Below are 20,578 nucleotides of genomic sequence, written 5' to 3'. Positions count from 1 at the left end.
TCTTAGGATAAAACAGGCAGTATTTTAACAGAAGTATCTGAGTTGGTAGGACTACACTTCCTGAGACCAGCATCCATATTTTCAATGTTATAAACACTTGTTCGTGAGCTGGGAATAAGCAAAGAAGTAGTTAAAGAAACTAGAAAAATGTCAACACCCAGGAGTCATCAATGATTTCTTTTGACACGCCACTCAAGCTTAGATCCTAGGAAAAATTGGGACTAAGAAACAGAAAGTGGTTTCCATGGATCAGCTGGCCTGTAGGGAGGGTGTCAATGGAGTTGCAAATCAGCTTATGTAGAAATAATGCTCTTGATCCATGGAATGTGGCTGTAGATGTTAGTGAAGACAGCAGAATGATCTGTCAGAAAACATCCAGTTGTCCAAGACATAATTCCTTGTAATTTATTGCCACATGTGGCTGGAGCAGCTGTGGTCACCTGCCAGACAGAACAGAGGGGATCAGAACTTCTTCCCACCTGGAAATTTGTCAACTCTTGAACAAAAGCAAAGGCCACTATATCTGCCATGCAAAAGGGCCTGGGATACAATAGTGTGAAAGCTCACCACTGCATTAATCACTCCTTCCTCCCAGTCATCTCTGGACAGAAATTTCAAAATGGTAGCTGGAAGACAGCCTTACACTCCTCAACTATCTATTTCTCTCATCTCTCACATAGGATGGAGGAGACAGAGTCATCACTCTTCAGCCCTTTACTCTCTGAGCTCTCAGTCTGTCTGCAAATTAGAGACCCTCAAGAAGGATGTGGAGAAGGCAATGGCAAGCCACTCCAGTACTATTGCCTAGAAAATCCCATGGATGGAGGAGCCTGGTAGGCTGCAGTCCATGGGGTCGCTGGGGGTCGGACACGACTGAGCGACTTCACTTTCACTTTTCACTTGCACACATTGGAGAAGGAAATGGCAACCCACTCCAGTGTTCTTGCCTGGAGAATCCCAGGGACGGGGGAGCCTGGTGGGCTTCCGTCTAAGGGGTCACACAGAGTCGGACACGACTGAAGTGACTCAGCAGCAGCAGCAGCAGCAAGAAGGAGGAGAGGTAACAGAGACACAGAGACAAACAGAAAGAACAGGGACTGAGCTGATGGGCAAGTGAAATGAGAAAGGTTACCTGGCATTCTTCTATGTTTTTTCTTAAGTATCCCACACAGAATACGTCTTCAAAGAACTTTTTATGCAGTAACTTTCTGCAGACCGAATCAGCACTCAGTTCAGTCATTAAGCTCTGCAGGTAACCTCTTGTATTTCCTAAGCATAATAAATAAAGGAGACGGTCATTCTTATTTTCATTTTCATAAGGTATTTTGCCTCCCTCTCCTTCAGGGCGTCTTTTCAGTTAGAATGGACTGCAGAGAAAGAACTGAAGGAATAGATCATGGATTAAACATGTCCTCCTGTTTATTTATCATCTTTGAAAGATGATCAGCATCAAGGTGTGGTACCAACCAAGACACTCCAAACAATAACTGAATCCAAGCTCTGCCATCACGAAGTTTATGACTTTGGACAACTAGTTAACCTCCCTGAGTCTTAGTTTCCTCATTTATAAGATATAAATCCTAAGAAAACTGATCTACATGATATATGATGATAACTGAATAATACATATAGGATGCTTAGTGCCTGGCATATAATTAGTGTTCAGCAAATGGTAGCATCTATCATTGTTGTAAGTGATAACCATATCACCGATAGGCAAGTAAAGGAAAAATATGATTTTCATCAATTTGCAAATTAAGATTTAGAGAAGTTAAAATCTGTCAGTAAACATATAATAAATGGCAGAACCAAAACTCAAACATAAATCCCTGAGCCTCAGCCCTCTGCAGTGTGTACCAATGTGATACATACGTGTAACAATTGATTTAGGATTAGATTCCCAAAGCCCAAAAGGAGATGACCCCTTCTATTCTAAAGAGCTGACACCATTGCTCTATTTCTACCATTACAATTGGATGCTTAAAAATTAGTTCCAATTCCTTCCCCTGATTCCTCAGAGATCCTGAAGATGTGAACATACCCAAGAATACAGCTAACTATTCTTTTTTGACAGTCACTCACCAAAAGATCTTTTCTCCTCCACCCAGGTGTAAACCATGCAATCTGAAATGTCACTTGAATTGGAAACAGGCAACTGAAACATGCTGGGAGAGAAGAATGTGAGAGGTACAGACAACTTTATCAGCATAAGATCATTTTTAGGAGAAGTGAAAGTGAAGTTTGGGTGGACGATGACCTCCTCATAAGGCAGAATCTCCCCAATTAACTCTTGAAAAGTGATGGCTCCACCAGTTAAGATAACCTGGAGATCTCTGGAAAACGGAGAGAAAAAAGGTTGATACTATCTACTATCACATATCACAAGGCTAATCTCTCTTTCTATCTCCCTCACACACACACAGACACGTGCACTTTCCTTCCATAGTAATCCATTTAACCTCCTCTCATCTTTGTCCATCTAAACCTTTATGCATAGCTACCACTTGTGGTCATGTAGGTTGTCTGCCATAAAATGTAGTGGGCTGCCATTGTTGTTCAGTTGCTTGGTCATGTCCGACTCTTTGCAACCCCAGGCACTGCAGCACGCCAGGCTTCCCTATCCTTCACTGTCTCCCAGAGTTTGCTCCAACTCATGTCTATTGAGTTGATGATGCCATACAACCATCACATCTTCTGTCACCCTTCTCCTGCCCTCAGTCTTTCCCAGCATCAAGGTCTTTTCCAGTGAGTTGGCTCTTCACATCGGGTGGCCAAAGTATTGGAGCTTCAGCTTCAGCATTAGTCCTTCTCATGAATATTCAGGGTTGAATTCCTTTAGGATTGACTGGTTTGATCTCCTTGCTGTCTAAGGGACTCTCAAGAGTCTTCTCCAACACCACAGTTTGAAAGCATCAATTCTTCAGCACTCAGCCTTCTTTATGGTTGCCATTAACCCAAACTATAATGTGAATGGTACCTCCAGGACTTAAGCCATACAATAGCTTGGTCTCTAATTTTAGCATATTTCCAGGGAGAAGCTTCAATCTGACACCCAGAAATAGCTGAAAGAAGTGCATAAGTGGATAGTTAAGGCTTCTCTGAAAGTAGTTTCTGTAAGCGGACTTTGTTGGGTGTTGGGGGTAAACAGGAAATATGAGATTGTACATATGAAATAATTAACAGCTTAGAGAGTTGAAATATTTTAAAGTTAGGGAGGCTCATCCAAATATACTACGCTCTACTCATCTCAATAAAAAATTCACTGAATTAACAGTGTTTTCTGATGGTCCTTTACAAAAATAAGAGTCAAAAATACTGGATGTTCCACTTAGACCAAGTTGAAATCCACTCACTAACATGGCTCAAGATTCTAAATTCAGAACAGGACACTTCTCTGAGTGTCTGAGTCTCCCACTCAGGGGTCTCTCCAACTATAACAGTGAAATAAATACCATATCAGTACTGAACACCACCTTCCTGCTGCAGTCCCAAATGCTAAATTTATTTGTCTCCTAACAGCAGTATAATTCGTCTCAATCTATTCTTGTCACTCTGTTGGGAGTTTATAAGATAAAACTGTGGTGCTGGAGAAGACTCTTGAGAGTGCCTTGAACTGGAAGGAGATCAAACTAGTCAATCTTAAAGGAAATCAATCCTGAATATCCATTGGAAGGGCTGATGCTGAAGCTCCAATACTTAGGCCACCTGATGCAAAGAGTCAAGTCACTGGAAAAGACCCTCATGCTGGGAAAGGCTGAATGCAAAAGGAGAAGAGGGCGGCAGAGGATGGGATGGTTAGAGAGCATCAGCGACTCAGTGGACATGGAGTCTGAGCAAACTCCAGAAAATAGTGAAGGACAGGGGAGCTTGGCATGTTGCAGTCCATGGGATTGCAAAGGGTCAGGCACAACTTTGCTAATGAACAACAGCATCGCAAAATATATTTATAATTTAGAAGTCTACTTATATTGAAGAAAATTCATAAGTAAACAGATGATTCTTGGGCAAATTATGGTAAGTGAATTTCAGCTTAAAACAACTCTATGGCATGGAGGAGGGCTTTCCTGATGACTCAGTGGTAAAGAATCCATCTAACAATGCAGACACCAATGCGATCTCTGGTCCGGGAAGATCGCACATGCCACGGGACAACTGAGCCTGTACACAACTACTGTGCTCCGGAGCCCCTGCTCCACAATGAGAAACCCACACACTCTAACAAAGAGTAGCCCCCATTCTCTGCAACTAGAGAAAACCCGCTTGCAGCAACGAAGACCCAGCATCAGTTCAGTTTAGTCGCTCAGTCGTGTCCGACTCTCCGCGACCCCATGAATCACAGCACGCCAGGCCTCCCTGTCCATCACCAACTCCCGGAGTACACTCAAACTCATGTCCACAGAGTCGGTGATGCCATCCAGCCATCTCATTCTCCGTCGTCCCCTTCTCCTCCCGCCCCCAACCTTTCCCAGCATCAGAGTCTTTTCCAGTGAGTCAACTCGTCGCATGAGGTGGCCAAAGTATTGCAGTTTCAGCTTAAGCATCAGTCCCTCCAATGAACATCCAGGATTGATCTCCTTTAGAATGGACTGGTTGGATCTCCTTGCAGTATAAGGGACTCTCAAGAGTCTTCTCCAACACCACAGTTCAAAAGCATCGATTCTTCGGCGATCAGCCTTCTTCACAGTCCAACTCTCACATCCATACATGACCACGGGAAAAACCATTGCCTTGACTAGACGGACCTTGGTTGGCAAAGTAATGTCTCTGCTTTTTAATATACTATCAAGGTTGGTCATAACTTTCCTTCCAAGGAGCAAGCGTCTTTTAATTTCATGGCTGCAATCAGCATCTGCAGTGATTTTGGAGCCCAAAAAAACAAAGTCTGACACTGTTTCCACTGTTTTTCCATCTATCTCCCATGAAGTGATGGGACCAGATGCCATGATCTTTGTTTTCTGAATGTTGAGCTTCAAGCCAACCTTTTCACTCTCCTCTTTCACTTTCATCAAGAGGCTTTTGAGTTCCTCTTCACTTTCTGCCATAAGGGTAGTGTCATCTGCATATCTGAGGTTATTGATATTTCTCCCAGCAATCTTGATTCCAGCTTGTGCTTCTTCCAGCCCAGCGTTCCTCATGATGTACTCTGCATATAAGTTAAATAAGCAAGGTGACAATATACAACCTTGACGTACACCTTTTCCTATTTGGAACCAGTCTGTTGTTCCATGTCCAGTTCTAACTGTTGCTTCCTGACCTGCATACAGGTTTCTCAAGAGGCAGGTCAGGTGGTCTGGGATTCCCATCTCTTTCAGAATGTTCCACAGTTTATTGTGATCCACACAGTCAAAGGCTTTGGCATAGTCAATGAAGCAGAAATAGATGTTTTTCTGAAACTCTCTTGCTTTCTCCATGATCCAGCGGATGTTGGCAATTTGATCTCTGGTGCCTCTGCCTTTTCTAAAACCTGCTTGAACATCTGGGAGTTCACGGTTTACATATTGCTGAAGCCTGGCTTGGAGAATTTTGAGCATGACTTTGCTAGCGTGTGAGATGAGGGCAATTGTCCGGTAGTTTGAGCATTCTTTGGCATTGCCTTTCTTTGGGATTGGAATGAAGACTGACCTCTTCCAGTCCTGTGGCCACTGCTGAGTTTTCCAAATCTGCTGGCATATTGAGTGCAGCACTTTCACAGCATCATCTTTCAAGACTTGTAATAGCTCAACTGGAATTCCATCACCTCCACTAGCTTTGTTAGTAGTGATGCTTTCTAAGGCCCACTTGACTTCACATTCCAAGATGTCTGGCTCTAGGTCAGTGATCACGTTATCGTGACTATCTTGGTTGGGAAGATCTTTTTTGTACAGTTCTTCTGTGTATTCCTGCCACCTCTTCTTAATATCTTCTGCTTCTGTTAGGTCCATACCATTTCTGTCCTTTATCGAGCCCATCTTTGCATGAAATGTTCCCTTGGAATCTCTAATTTTCTTGAAGAGGTCTCTTGTTTTTCCTATTCTGTTGTTTTCCTCTATTTCTTTGCATTGATCACTGAGGAAGTCTTTCTTATCTCTTCTTGCTATTATTTGGAACTCTGCATTCAGATGCTTATATCTTTCCTTTTCTCCTTTGCTTTTCGCTTCTCTTCTTTTCACAGCTATTTGTAAGGCCTCCTCAGACAGCCATTTCGCTCTTTTGCATTTCTTTTCCATGGGGATGGTCTTGGTCCCTGTCTCCTGTACAATGTCACGAACCTCCGTCCAGAGTTCATCAGGCACTCTATCTATCAGATCTAGTCCCTTAAATCTATTTCTCACTTCCACTGTATAATCATAAGGGATTTGATGCATAGCCAAAAATAAAATAGATAATGTTTCAGAAAACTAAATTACGGCGAAAAAGTACCAGAATAGTAGGTGCCTCTGAGAAATATGAGTGGAAAGTAACTGAGAAGGAGTTTAGGATGAACATTAGGATATTGTTTAACTTAAGACTTTATTAAGTATTCATATTAAAATTTGAAAAGTGAAAGTGAAAGTCAGTTGTGTCCGACTCTTTGTGACCCCATGGACTATACAGTCCATGGAATTCTCCAGGCCAGAATACTAGAGTGGGTAGCCGTTCCCTTCTCCAGGGGATCTTCCCAACCCAGGGATCGAACCCAGGTGTCCCACACTGCAAGTGGATTCTTTACCAGCTGAGCCACCAGGGAAGCCATTAAAATTTACAAAGTAATGACTCAAAGAATAGAAAAAAAGGAAAATTAAAAAGTTATCTAAATTACTAATCTAAGAAGAATGCAAAAGAATTTTTATCCAAACAAAATACAGTAGAAATTCAAAATAGGTAAAAAGCAAATATAAACATAGCAATAATCAAAATAACCACAAATGGCCTAAATTCACCAACTAAAAGACAAATTATAGTATTACATTTTTTAAGTCCTGCTATATATAAATTAAGATACATGCTTAAATCAAAAGGATACAGAAAGGTGGGAAAGAAAAGATGTAAACATGATATACCAGGACAACAGTAACCAAAAGTTGGTGTATTAAAAGCTGACAAAAATAGGTTTTAAGATAAAACATTAACTGTATGAGAGAAAGAAATGACATATAATAACAGGTTTGACTTTACCAGGAATGTACCAAGTACCTAAATTTATAAGTGTACCTAAATTTATAGATACCAAATAAAATAGCCTAAAAAATATTTTTAAAACACAAAAAGTAATAAAAATAAATTCATAGAACTATTTTGACCAGTCTACTAACACGGAGGAATAATTTCAGCACAATCCTCTCATTTTCCGGTATCAAGCAAAAAAAAAAAAAAGAAAGGATATAGAAGATTTGAACTACATAATTTAAAAGTTGGATATACTGGATATACTGAACATACATAAAAGCTTCACCCATAAAATTAGAGAGCACACTTTCTTTCAAGCACACAAGAAACATTTATAAAAATTGACTCCATATTTGTCCCCAAACTAAGCCTCAATGATTTTCAAGAACCAGTATCACATAGATTCAGACCACAAAACAGTAGTGTGTATCTGCTAATCCAAAACTCCTCATTTATCCCCCCTTACATTTCCCCTCTGGTAACCATAAGTTTGTTTTCTACATCTCTGGATCTATTTCTGTTTTTTATATAAGTTCATTTGCATCATTTTTTTTAGAATCCACAATAAGCAATATCATGATCTTTGCCTCTGTCTGACTTACTTCACTTAGTATGATAATCTCTAAGTCCATCCATGTTGCTGCAAATGGCATTATTTCATTCTTTTTGTGACTGAGTAATATTCCATTTTATATCACTATACCACATCTTCTTTATCTATTCATCTGTCATTGGACATTTAGGTTGCTTCCATATCTTGGTTATTGCACAATAAATAATGCTGCTATGAACAATGGGGTGCACATATCTTTTATAATCATAGTTTTTGTCTTTTGGATATATGCCCAGGAGCAAGATTGCTAGGTCATATGGTAACTCTACTTTTAATCTTTTAAGGAACCTCCATGCTGCTTTCTATGATGGCTGGACCAATTCACATCCCCATCAACCAACAGTGGAGGAAGTTTCCCTTATCAAAACATTTTTTTAATTTGGAAAAATTTAGAAAATTCACTCCCAAAATTCTAAACTTACAAATGGAAGATTTAATCAAGTGGAAATTCTATTTTATTCCTTTTTATTGAAGTATATTTGATTTACAATATAATATTAGTTTCAAGTGTACAAGATAGTGATTCAGTATTTTTACAGATTATTCTCCACTCATAGTCATTACAAGGTAATGGCTGTAATTCCCTATTCTATACAATATATCCTTGTTGAAAATGTGTTTCAAGCACAGTAGTCTGTATCTGTTAATCCCACACCCCTGATTTTCCTCTTCCTCCATCTGTTTCCCCTCTGGTAAATCCTGGCTTGTTCCCTATATCCAGGTGTCTGTTTCTGTTTTGCATATACACTCACTTGTATCATTTTTTAGATTCCACATTTAAGTGAAATCATATCGTATTGGTCTTCCTCTGACTTATTTGACTAAGCATAATGTTCTCTAGGTCCACCATGTTGCTGCAAATGGCAGAATTCCTTTTGTTTATGGATCAGTAACTTCTCACTGAATATATATATGTGGAGAAATATACATACATATATATATATATATATATATATATATATATATATATATATATATCACAACTTCTTTATCCATTCAACTGTTGATGGACACTTGGGTTGCTTCCATATCTTGGCTACTGTAAATCATGCTTCTGTGAACATCAGGGGTGCATGTATCTTTGTAAATTACTGTTTCCATTTTTTCTGGATATTTGCCCAGGCATGGATGTGCTGGATTAGGTTACAGTTTTATTTTTAGTTTTTTGAGAAACTCCATAACGTTTTCCACACTGGTGCACCAATTTACATTCCCACAAATAGTGTATATGAGTTCTCTTTTCTCCACATCCTCTCCAACATTTGCTATTTGTACATTTTTTCATGATTATCATTCTGACAGGTATGAGGTGATATTTCATTGTGGTTTTGACTTGCATTTCTTTAATAATTAGTGATACTACTGTCCGACTAATATAAAAAGTCAAAGCACTTCCAAATAAATCCCAATAGAATTTTTCGTAGAATGCAACAAGTTGATTTTTCAGTTCAGTTCAGTCACTCAGTCATGTCTGACTCTTTGCAAGCCCATGAACCGCAGCACGCCAGGCCTCCTTGTCCATCACCAACTCCCAGAGTTTACCCAAACTCATGTTCATCGAGTCGGTGATGCCATCCAGCCATCTCATTCTCTGTTGTCCCCTTCTCCTCCTGCCCCCAACCCCTCCTAGCATCAGAGTCTTTTCCAGTGAGTCAACTCTTTGCATGATGTGGCCAAAGTACTGGAGTTTCAGCTTCAGCATCAGTCCTTCCAATGAACACCCAGGACTGATCTCCTTTATAATGGACTGGTTGGATCTCCTTGCAATCCAAGGGACTCTCAAGAGTCTTCTCCAGCACCACAGTTCAAAAGCATCAATACTTCGGTGATCAGCTTTCTTCACAGTCCAACTCTCACATCCATATATGACAACTGGAAAAATCATAGCCTTGACTAGACAGACCTTTGTTGGCAAAGTAATGTCTCTGCTTTTTAATATGCTATCTAGGTTGGTCATAACTTTCCTTCCAAGGAGTAAGCATCTTTTCATTTCATGGCTGCGGCCGACAGGAGCAACCCTATGTGCAAGGAGTGGCAGCTGCGCGGGCACAGGAGGGCCAAGAGGAGCTACTCCACGTTCAGGGTCAGGAGGGGCAACTTCGTCCAAGGTAAGGAGCAGCGGCTGCACTTTGCTGGAGCAGCCGTGAAGATACCCCACGTCCAAGGTAAGAGAAACCCAAATAAGGCAGTAGGTGTTGCGAGAGGGCATCAGAGGGCAGACACACTGAAACCATAATCACAGAAAACTAGCCAATCTGATCACATGGACCACAGCCTTGTCTAACTCAGTGAAACTAAGCCATGCCATGTGGGGCCACCCAAGACGGCCAGGTCATGGTGGAGAGGTCGGACAGAATGTGGTCCATTGGAGAAGGGAATGTCAAACCACTTCAGTATTCTTGCCTTGAGAACCCCATGAACAGTATGAAAAGGCAAAATAATAGGATACTGAAAAAGGAACTCCCCAGGTCGGTAGGTGCCCAATATGCTACTGGAGAAATAAATCCAAAAAGAATGATGGGATGGAGCCAAAGCAAACACAATACCCAGCTGTGGATGTGACTGGTGATAGAAGCAAGGTCCGATGCTGTAAAGAGCAATATTGCATAGGAACCTGGAATGTTAGGTCCATGAATCAAGGCAAATTCAGTTCAGTTCAGTTCAGTCGCTCAGTCATGTCCGACTCTCCGCGACCCCATGAATCACAGCACGCCAGGCCTCCCTGTCCATCACCAACTCCCTGAGTTCACTCAAACTCATGTCCACAGAGTCGGTGATGCCATCCAGCCATCTCATTCTCGGTCGTCCCCTTCTCCTCCCACCCCCAACCTTTCCCAGCATCAGAGTCTTTTCCAGTGAGTCAACTCATTGCATGAGGTGGCCAAAGTATTGGAGTTTCAGCTTTAGCATCAGTCCTTCCAATGAACACCCAGGATTGATCTCCTTTAGAATGGACTGGTTGGATCTCCTTGCAGTACAAGGGACTCTCAAGTCTTCTCCAGCACCACAGTTCAAAAGCATCAATTCTTCGGCGATCAGTGGTCAAACAGGAGAGGGTAAGAGTGAATATCGACATTCTAGGAATCAGCTAACTAAAATGGACTGGAATGGGTGACTTTAACTCAGATGACCATTATATCTACAACTGTGGGCAGGAATCCCTTAGAAGAAATGGAGTAGCCATCATGGTCAACAAAAGAGTCCAATATTCAGTACTTGGATGCAATCTCAAAAATGACAGAATGATCTCTGTTCATTTCCAAGGCAAACCATTCAATATCACGGTAATCTAAGCCTATGCCCCAAACAGTAACACTAAAGAAGCTGAACGGTTCTATGAAGACCTACAAGACCTTTTAGAACTAACACCCAGAAAAGATGTCCTATTCATTATAGGGGACTGGAATGCAAAAGTAGGAAGTCAAGAAATACCTGGAGTAACAGGCAAATTTGGCCTTGGAGTACAGAAAGAAGCAGGGCAAAGGCTAATAGAGTTCTGCCAAGAGAACGCACTGGTCATAGCAAACACCCTCTTTCAACAACACAAGAGAAGACTCTACACATGGACATCACCAGATGGTCAACTCTGAAATCAGTTGATTTTTAAATTTATATAAAAGAATTCCTAAGCATTCCTGATGAAGAATAAGATGGCTGGCCAACCACATCACACATCACAAATTATGATAAAGTCATAATTATTAAGGTACTGTAGTCTATAATAAATAAACCAATAGAACAGCAATGACAGCCCAGAAACAGACCCATGTACAGATGGAAATTTGATAGATGACAAACAGATACTGTAGATCAGTGGGGAAAGAAGGGACTACTTACAAATGATATTTGGATATTTCACTTAATATGTTAAAAAAATAAAATTGGATCCCTACTTCACATCATTCACAAAAATCAATTCCAAATTATACAAAAAATTTAAATATTAAAATCAAAGTTTTAAAATCTTTAGAAGTAAATATAAACGAATATCTTTCTGTTTATGATCATAAAAGACATTTTCAACTAGGCACAATGATCAATAACCACAAATAAAGACTGATAATTCAAGTTTTAAATTTAATTATACTGAAGTTAAGAACTCTTTTTACATTAATGAATCACTTATTTTTTCTTTGACAGCTTGCATGCTGTATATGTTTGAATATATGTCTTAAACATTAGTTGCAAAGTACCGTTTGGGTTTTTAATTTATTTATATACATTTATTATTTATAAATATTTATTTATTTATATATTTTCTCTTTTTTGTGTTTTTTTTTTTATGTTAAGAACTCTTATACATGAAAATACACCACAAAGAGAAGACAAAGCCACAGAGCGGAAGATGTTTTCAACATGTATAACTGACAGACGAGTAATATCTAGAGCACTTACAGAAATCCTATGAAGCAGTATTTTTACAATACACAAAATGTTCAAAGGACAAAACAGAGTATTTCCCAAAAGATACATTATTGTCAGGAGAAGGAAGGGGAGGACGGGGAGGGAGGATGCTGATCATCACTACTAGTAAAAGTAACACAATTAAGATAATTGACAATCAGCAAAAAAATTAAAGACTGTGACAACACCCAATGTTGGAAGAACTCATAAATTCCTGGAGGGTATGTAAAAATAAACATTTGCAAGCTCTACAACCAAGAAATTCCACTCCTTATTATATATTCTATTTATATACCAAGAGGTGTACTTACAGATACAAACCAATATGTTGTGATACCAATACTTATATAGATACAGAATATATCTCACAAATACATATACAAGAATAAGTTCTAAGGTACATGGTACAAGTATGTTTACAGTAACACTTCAAAATAGAAAGCTAGAAATAACTGAAACATCTATCAAGAAAAGAATGAACCAAACCGTGTGACATTCTCATTGAAAAATTATACAGCAATGAAAAAAGAAATATAGTCACATCTAACAGTTTTGGATGAATCTTAAAAATATTAAGAACAATGTGCAGGTTTATTTTTATGTGTATATGAAATATTGTACTATACCATAAAACTGTTTCCTTTCCGGACATGTTAAACATAAGAATGTGTAGTTAAATTTTATCTGTGTACTTGAGCTCCCCCTTTACCATTGAATCATTAAGACTTCCTGACTAGCATAAGTTTTATAGAATTTCCACAGGAGTGTTGAGCCCCAGCCTGGAAGCCTTAATAGAGTAGAACATTCCCCACCACTTACGGTAAGAAGCAGTGTGCTGCCGTTATCACCCACTGAGGAGCAATCAGAGTCCCCATACAGGACTTGTAACTGGATTTCAGATATAATAAATAGAAAAGATTGTTTAAGTCTGCAGTATCTTCAACAAAAACTGAAATAACACCTGAAACACATAAAGAGAAGAATCACTGAGATACAACCCAGCTGATTAAAGGGAACTGGCATGGTTATGGAGATTTTAAGATACCAGTGTCAGATAGTATCAATATTTACCACAAAATCACTTAGTCTACCCTATGGTACTGAGTTCCGTACTGTACAAAGACTGTTCTAAGCACTTTGTTATTGCTGCTTAGTCGCTCAGTGATGTCCGACTCTTTTGTGACCCCATGGACTGTAGCCCACCAGGCTCCTCAGTCCGTGGGATTTCCCAGGAAAGAACACTGGAATGGGCTGACATTTCCTTCTGAAGAGAAGCAGGGAGATCATATAGAGGAGAAGAACATACACGGGTATTGGAATCAGATAGACTGAAGTCAGAATCCTTGAATCAACCATCATTTACTAGTTATATGACTTTAAGTAAATTTCCTAAGGCTAAGTTCTTACTTTGTAAAACAATATAAAATGCATCTACTCCACCTTTTTATTTCCTGTGAAAATTAAAAATATATATATTTTTAAAGTATCTAAAGTGCAATCTCAAAAACAACAGAATGATCTCTGTTCATTTCCAAGGCAAACCATTCAATATCACAGTAATCCAAGTCTATGTCCTGACCAGTAACGCTGAAGAAGCTGAAGTTGAATGGTTCTATGAAGACCTACAAGATCTTCTAGAACTAACACCCAAAAAAGATGTCCTTTTCACTATAGGGGACTGGAATGCAAAAGTAGGAAGTCAAGAAACACCTGGAGTAACAGGCAAATTTGGCCTTGGAGTACAGAAAGAAGCAGGGCAAAGGCTAATAGAGTTCTGCCAAGAGAACGCACTGGTCATAGCAAACACCCTCTTCCAACAACACAAGAGAAGACTCTACACATGGACATCACCAGATGGTCGACACCGAAATCAGATTGATTATATTCTTTGCAGCCAAAGATGAAGAAGCTCTATACAGTCAGCAAAAACAAGACTGGGAGCTGACTGAGGCTCAGATCATGAATTTCTTATTGCCAAATTCAGACTTAAATTGAAGAAAGTAGGGAAAACCACTAGACCATTCAGGTGTGACCTAAATCAAATCCCTTATGATTATACAGTGGAAGTGAGAAATAGATTTAAGAAACTAGATCTGATAGAGTGCCTGATGAATAATGGATGGAGGTTGTGACACTGTATAGGAGACAGGAATCAAGACCTTCCCCAAGAAAAAGAAATGCAAAAAAGCAAAATGGCTGTCTGAGGAGGCCTTACAAATAGCTGTGAAAAGAAGGGAAGCCAAAAGCAAAGGAGAAAAGGAAAGATATAAGCATCTGAATGCAGAGTTCCAAAGAATAGCAAGGAGAGATAAGAAAGCCTTCCTCAGAGATCAGTGCAAAGAAATAGAGGAAAACAATAGAATGGATATATCTTCAAAAGATATATCTTCAAAAGACTAGATATATCTTCAAGAAAATTAGAGATTCCAAGGGAACATTTCATGCAAAGATGGGCTCAATAAAGGACAGAAATGGTATGGACCTAACAGAAGCAGAAAATGTTAAGAAGAGGTGGAAAGAATACACAGAAGAACTGTGCAAAAAAGATCTTCACGACCAAGATAATCATGATGGTATGATCACACACCTAAAGCTAGTCATCCTGGAATGTGAAGTCAAGTGGGCCTTAGGAAGCATCACTATGAACAAAGCTAGTGGAGGTGATGGAATTCCAGTTGAGATATTTCAAATCCTGAAAGATGATGCTGTGAAAGTGCTGCACTCAATATGCCAGCAAATTTGGAAAACTCAGCAGTGGCCACAGGACTGGAAAAGGTCAGTTTTCATTCCAATCCCAAAGAAAGGCAATGTCAAAGAATGCTCAAACTGCCACACAATTGCAATCATCTCACATGCTAGTAAAGTCATGCTCAAAATTCTCCAAGCCAGGCTTCAGCAATACGTGAACCGTGACCTTCCAGATGTTCAAGCTGGTTTTAGAAAATGCAGAGGAACAAGAGATCAACTGCCAACATCTGCTGGATCATTGAAAAAGCAAGAGACTTCCAGAAAAACATATATTTCTCCTTTATTGACTGTGTCAAAGCCTTTGACTGTGTGGATCACAATAAACTGTGGAAAATTCTTCAAGAGATAGGAATACCAGACTGACCACCAGACCTGCCTCTTGAGAAACCTGTATGCAGGTCAGGAAGCAACAGTTAGAACTCGACATGGAACGACAGATTGGTTCCAAATAGGAAAAGGAGTACGTCAAGGCTGCATATTGTCACCCTGCTTATTTAACTTATACACAGAGTACATCATGAGAAACGCTGGGCTAGAGGAAACACAAGCTGGAATCAAGATTGCCGGGAGAAATATCCATAACCTCAGATATGCAGATGACACCACACTTATGGCAGAAAGTGAAGAAGAACTAAAGAGCCTCTTGATGAAAGTGAAAGAGGAGAGTGCAAAAGTTGGCTTAAAGCTCAACATTCAGAAAACTAAGATCACGGCATCTGGTCCCAACACTTCATGAAAAATACATGGGGAAACAGTGGCCGACTTTATTTTTGGGGGCTCCAAAATCACTGCAGATGATGACTGCAGCCATGAAATTAAAAGACACTTACTCCTTGGAAGGAAAGTTATGACTAACCTAGACAGCATATTAAAAAGCAGAGACATTACTTTGTCAACAAAGGTCCATTTAGTCAAGGCTATGGTTTTTCCAGTGGACATGTATGGATGTAAGAGTTGCACTATAAAGAAAGCTGAGCACTGAAGAACTGATGCTTTTGAACTGTGGTGTTGGAGAAGACTCTTGAGCGTCCCTTGGACTGCAGAAGATCCAACCGGTCCATCCTAAAGGAGATGAGTCCTGGGTGTTCATTGGAGGGACTGATGTTGAAACTGAAACTCCAATACTTTGGCCACCTGATGTGAAGAGCTGACTCATTTGAAAAGACCCTGATGCTGGGAAAGATTGAGGACAGGAGGAGAAGGGGCCGACAGAAGATGAGATGGTTGGATGGCATCACTGACTCAAAGTACATGGGTTTGGGTGGACTGCAGGAGTTGGTGATGGACAGAGAGGCCTGGCATGCTGCGGTTCATGGGGTCGCAGAGTTGGACATGACTGAGCAACTGAACTGAACTGAAAGTGCTTAGTGGGATTTCCCAGGTGGTTCAGTGGTAAAGAATCCACTGCCAATGTAAGGGACATGGGTTCAGTTCCTGGTTCAGGAAGATCCCCTGGAGAAGGAAATGCAACCCAGTCCAGTTTTTCACTGTTCACGTCATGTACTAGAGCCCCGTACTGTGCAAACTCTGTACTAAGCACTTTGTTACTGTTGTTTAGTCACTCAGCTGTGTCCAGCTCTGTTGAGATCTCATGGACTGTAGCCCACAAGCCCTCTCTGTCTATGGGCAAGAATACTTCCCAGGCAAGAATACTAGAGTGGGTTACCATTTCCTCCTCCAGGGTATCTTCCCAAACCAGGGATTGAACCCATGTCTCTTACACTGGCAAGTGGATTCTTTACCAGTGAACCACATGTGAAGCCCCACTAAGCACTTTCAGTTCAGTTCAGTCATTCAGTCGTGTTCAACTCTTTGCGACCCCATGAATCACAGCACGCCAGGCCTCCCTGTCCATCACCAACTCCCGGAGTTCACTCAAACTCATGTTCATCGAGTCGGTGATGCCATCCAGCCATCTCATTCTCTGTCGTCCCCTTCTCCTCCTGTCCCCAATCCCTCCCAGCATCAGAGTCTTTTCCAATGAGTCAGCTCTTCACATGAGGTGGCCAAAGTATTGGAGTTTCAGCTTTAGCATCAGTCCTTCCAATGAACACCCAGGACTTATCTCCTTTAGAATGGACTGGCTGGATCTCCTTGCAGTCCAAGGGACTCTCAAGAGTCTTCTCCAACACCACAGTTCAAAAGCATAGGGTACCCCAATTAGAGTCAGAATGTTCCTTCTTGACCACACCAAATTCTGAACTGACTTCATTCCTCTAACTCCATCTTCTGAATTACCCATCAAACCCTTTAAGACACCCCTCCCAAGTTCTCTTTACTGGGACACGTGAGGTTCTCTGGAGTGTGTTGTCCCTGCTACATAAAGTTAAATAAATCTCACTAAAAAAAATTCTTGGTGTTGTTCTTGGTGGCATTTGGTTAGTGGGTTCAAAGAGTTAGGTCAAATATTGCTTTCTCCAGTTCAGGAAAGGAGACAGGAAAATATAAAACTATTATTTTTTTTTTTAATCTATGTTTCAACTGGAGTTTCTCTTGCTGTATCAATTTATATTTCTAGGTCTATGGGTTTTCATCTAATAAGTAGTAAAAGAACAATACAATATCCCCAAGCATTCAGCATAATGCCCAGCACATGGTATAAACTCAATACATAGGTATTATACAAATGAATTAATGATAGATTAGAGTAAAACTCACTTAGCATGCAAGGGGCCACTGGAAGGCTCTGAAATTAATGCAAGGGTTTTATGGATTCATATATGAAGCAAGCATCATCACTAAAAGTTAATATTATGTATACAGACATGTGTCAGTTCAGTTCAGTTCAGTCGCTCAGTCATGTCCAACTCTTTGCGACTCCATGAATCACAGCATGCCAGGCCTCCCTGTCCATCACCAACTCCCGAAGTACTTCTGTCCAAATATATACATGCAAGCATTTTTTAAATCTGTTGAATACTAATTGTTTCTGCCATGCATGTCTGAATTCATGCTAAGTTGTTTCAGTAATGTCTGACCCTTTGCGACCCCATGGACTGTTGCCCATCAGGCTCCTCTGTCCATGGGATTCTCCAGGCAAGAATACTACAGTGTATTACCATTTCCTACTTCAGGGCATCTTCCCAACCCAGAGATCAGACCCGCATCTCTTGCATCTCCTGCATTGGCAGGTGGATTCTTTACCACTAGCACCACCTGCTTCACAACTATTTTTAGTGTAAGAACTCCTTTTAGTCTTAAAATATTTTGAATGTTTTTATGATGTTAATGTTGTTGTTCAGTCACTAAGTCATGTCTGACTCTCTGCAACCCCATAGACTGAAGCACACCAGGTTTCCCTGGCCTTCACTGTCTCCTGGAGTTTGCTCAGATTCATGTTCGTTGAGTCGGTAATAATATCTAACCATCTTATCCTTTAGTCTTTCCCAGCATCAGGGTCTTCTTCACTGAGTCAGCTCTTCACATCAGGTGGCCAAAATATTGGAGCTTCAGCATCAGTCCTTCCAATGAATATTTCAGGTTGATTTCCTTTAGGATTGACTGGTTTGATCTCCTTGCAGTCCAAGGGACTCTCAAGATATATGATGTTAATACATCATGTTTTATTAATAGGACTAAGAGGGGTTCTCACGGTCAAAAAGGTTGCAAACCACTGGCACAGGCAATGTTCTCATTCCTTCTTATTCTAAACTCTTCCAACACACAAATCTAAGTCTTATATAACTCCCACAATCTATCCATGAATCCAGACCTTCTCTTGTTAGCATGAATGCTCAGTCATGTCTGACTCTTTGCAACCCCATGAACTGTAGCCCACCACACTCCTCTGTCCACCGAATTTTCTAGGCAAGAATACAGGAGTGGGTTGCCATTTCCTACTCCAGGGGATATTCTTGACCCAGGGATCAAACCCACATCTCCCATGTCTCCTGTATCATCAGGTGGATTCTTTACCACTGTGCCACCCAGAAGCCCAAAAGGACCATTAAGGAATACTATAAACAACTCTATGCCTACAAACATGAAAACCTAGATGAATTCTGTCTAAGATATACTCTGCCAAAACACAAAGAAGAAGAAATAGATGATCTAAATATATCTATATCTATTAAAGATATCGATTAAACAATAACCTTCCAAAAGAGAAAGCACTGGGCCCAGATGAGTTGACTCATGAATTCTACCAAACATTTAAGTAAGAAATTACACTAATTCTCTGCAATCTTTTTCAGAAGATAGAAGCAGAGGGAATATTTCCTTAATTATTCTATAAGGCCAGCATTATCTTGATACCAAAAACAAAGTCATTATAAGAAAACTACAAAAAAAAAGACTTCTCATGATCAAAAATCCTCAACAAAATATTAGTCAAATCTAATTCAACAATGTATAAAAAAAACATGCTCCAAGACCACATGGGATGTCTGCTATGTATGCAGGACTGGTTCAACATTTGAAAATCAATTAGGAGCTTCTTTCCTATGTTTTCTTCTAGGAATCTGAAGACTTCAGGTCTTTTGTTTAAGTATTTAATTCATTTTGAGTTAATTTTTGTGAGTGGTGTAAGACAGGTTTTCCATTTCAGTTTTCTGCATGTGGTTATTTAGTTTCCCCAACACCATTTATTGAAGAAACTATCCCTTCTTCATAGAGTGTTCTTGTCTCCTTTGTCAAATATCAACTGATTGAATATATAAGTGTTTATTTCTAGGCTCTCTATTCTGTTTCATTGTTCTATGTTTCTATTTTTATGCCAATACCACAATGTTCTAATTACCATAGTTTTGTGGTATAGTTTGAAGTGTGATGCTTCTGGCTTTGTTTTCAGGATTACTTTGGCTATTTGAGGTCTTTTGTGATTCCATATAAATTTTAGGACTGCTCTTTTATTTCTGTGAAAAATGTCATTGGAATTTTGATGGAGACTTCATTGAATCTATAGATGGTTTTGGGTAGTATGGAAATTTTAACAACATTAATTCTTCCAATCCATGAACATGAAATATCTCAATTTTGTTTATGTCTTCTCTAATGCTTTCTACAAAGTCTCATAGTTTTCATTGTACAGATCTTTCACCCCTTTGTTAAATTTATTCCTAGGTATTTTATTGTTTTTGATGCTATTGTAAATGGGATACCATAAATTTCTGGAAGGAAACATAGGGAAGATACTCCTTAACATGGGTCTTAACAATTTTTTTGATACGACAGTAACAATACAAGCAACAAAAGCAAATATCAACAAGTGATGTTACATCAAACTAAAAAGCTTCTGCACAGCCTGTAATGACTGGTAGATGACGTATTTCCCAAACTTCCCTGTTTCTGGTGTATCAGCTCTCCCTCCCAACAGAGCTCTACAGCCTTATCTCCTAGTTGAGGCCCAATCAAACAAGACAGAGATACCTTCAGTCACTCACCAGGTATCATCAGCAAGGTTAATAGGATACACTTCATGTTGATGCCTGAATGTTGTCCTGAGGATAAGGTTGTAGTGAAAATAGGCACAAAGCAGGAACAGAACTTATAACCCACTTAGGGATTCTGAACAGCAGGATTAAGTGCAAATGAGAGAACTGGGATGAGGACTCTAAGTGTGTCATTTAGAGGCTACTTCTTCCAGTCTTGATCCTTAGTATAAAAAAGGATTCATTAGTCACACCTGCCAACTCTCTCAGTCGATTGGCATGGAAATCCTCACAGTCTAATTGATATCTGCCCTATGGG

At 39.9% G+C, this 20,578-nt stretch overlaps 1 protein-coding gene across 1 annotated transcript; it reads right to left on the bottom strand.

Annotated features, from left to right (window-relative positions):
- Window positions 1-20,308, bottom strand: LOC148778405 (serine protease 58-like). The gene is made up of 5 exons (XM_088832693.1): window positions 20,272-20,308; window positions 12,962-13,103; window positions 2,083-2,333; window positions 1,133-1,269; window positions 1-440 (listed from the first exon to the last, which is right to left on the bottom strand). Exons 1-5 carry the CDS (start codon window positions 20,306-20,308, stop codon window positions 294-296), a joined length of 714 nt encoding a protein of 237 aa, XP_088688819.1. The 3' UTR covers window positions 1-293.
- Window positions 20,309-20,578: the final 270 nt, after the last annotated feature.

The sequence above is a fragment of the Moschus berezovskii genome, chromosome 3 (genome assembly GCF_049115385.1).
Source record: "Moschus berezovskii isolate FMDL1 chromosome 3, NW_MosBer_1.0, whole genome shotgun sequence".
Lineage (NCBI taxonomy): Eukaryota > Metazoa > Chordata > Mammalia > Artiodactyla > Moschidae > Moschus > Moschus berezovskii.
This window is presented reverse-complemented; position numbering and strand designations above follow the sequence as displayed.

Excerpts from the sequence above, each read along its gene's own strand:
- LOC148778405 (XM_088832693.1), bottom strand. The coding sequence starts at position 20,308 with ATGAAGTGTATCCTATTAACCTTGCTGATGATACCTG. Across the intron at positions 2,334-12,961 it reads GCAGCACACTGCTTCTTACC|AGATCTCCAGGTTATCTTAA; the intron begins GTAAGTGGTGGG and ends TCCGTTTTCCAG. Across the intron at positions 441-1,132 it reads AAAACATAGAAGAATGCCAG|GTGACCACAGCTGCTCCAGC; the intron begins GTAACCTTTCTC and ends TCTGTCTGGCAG.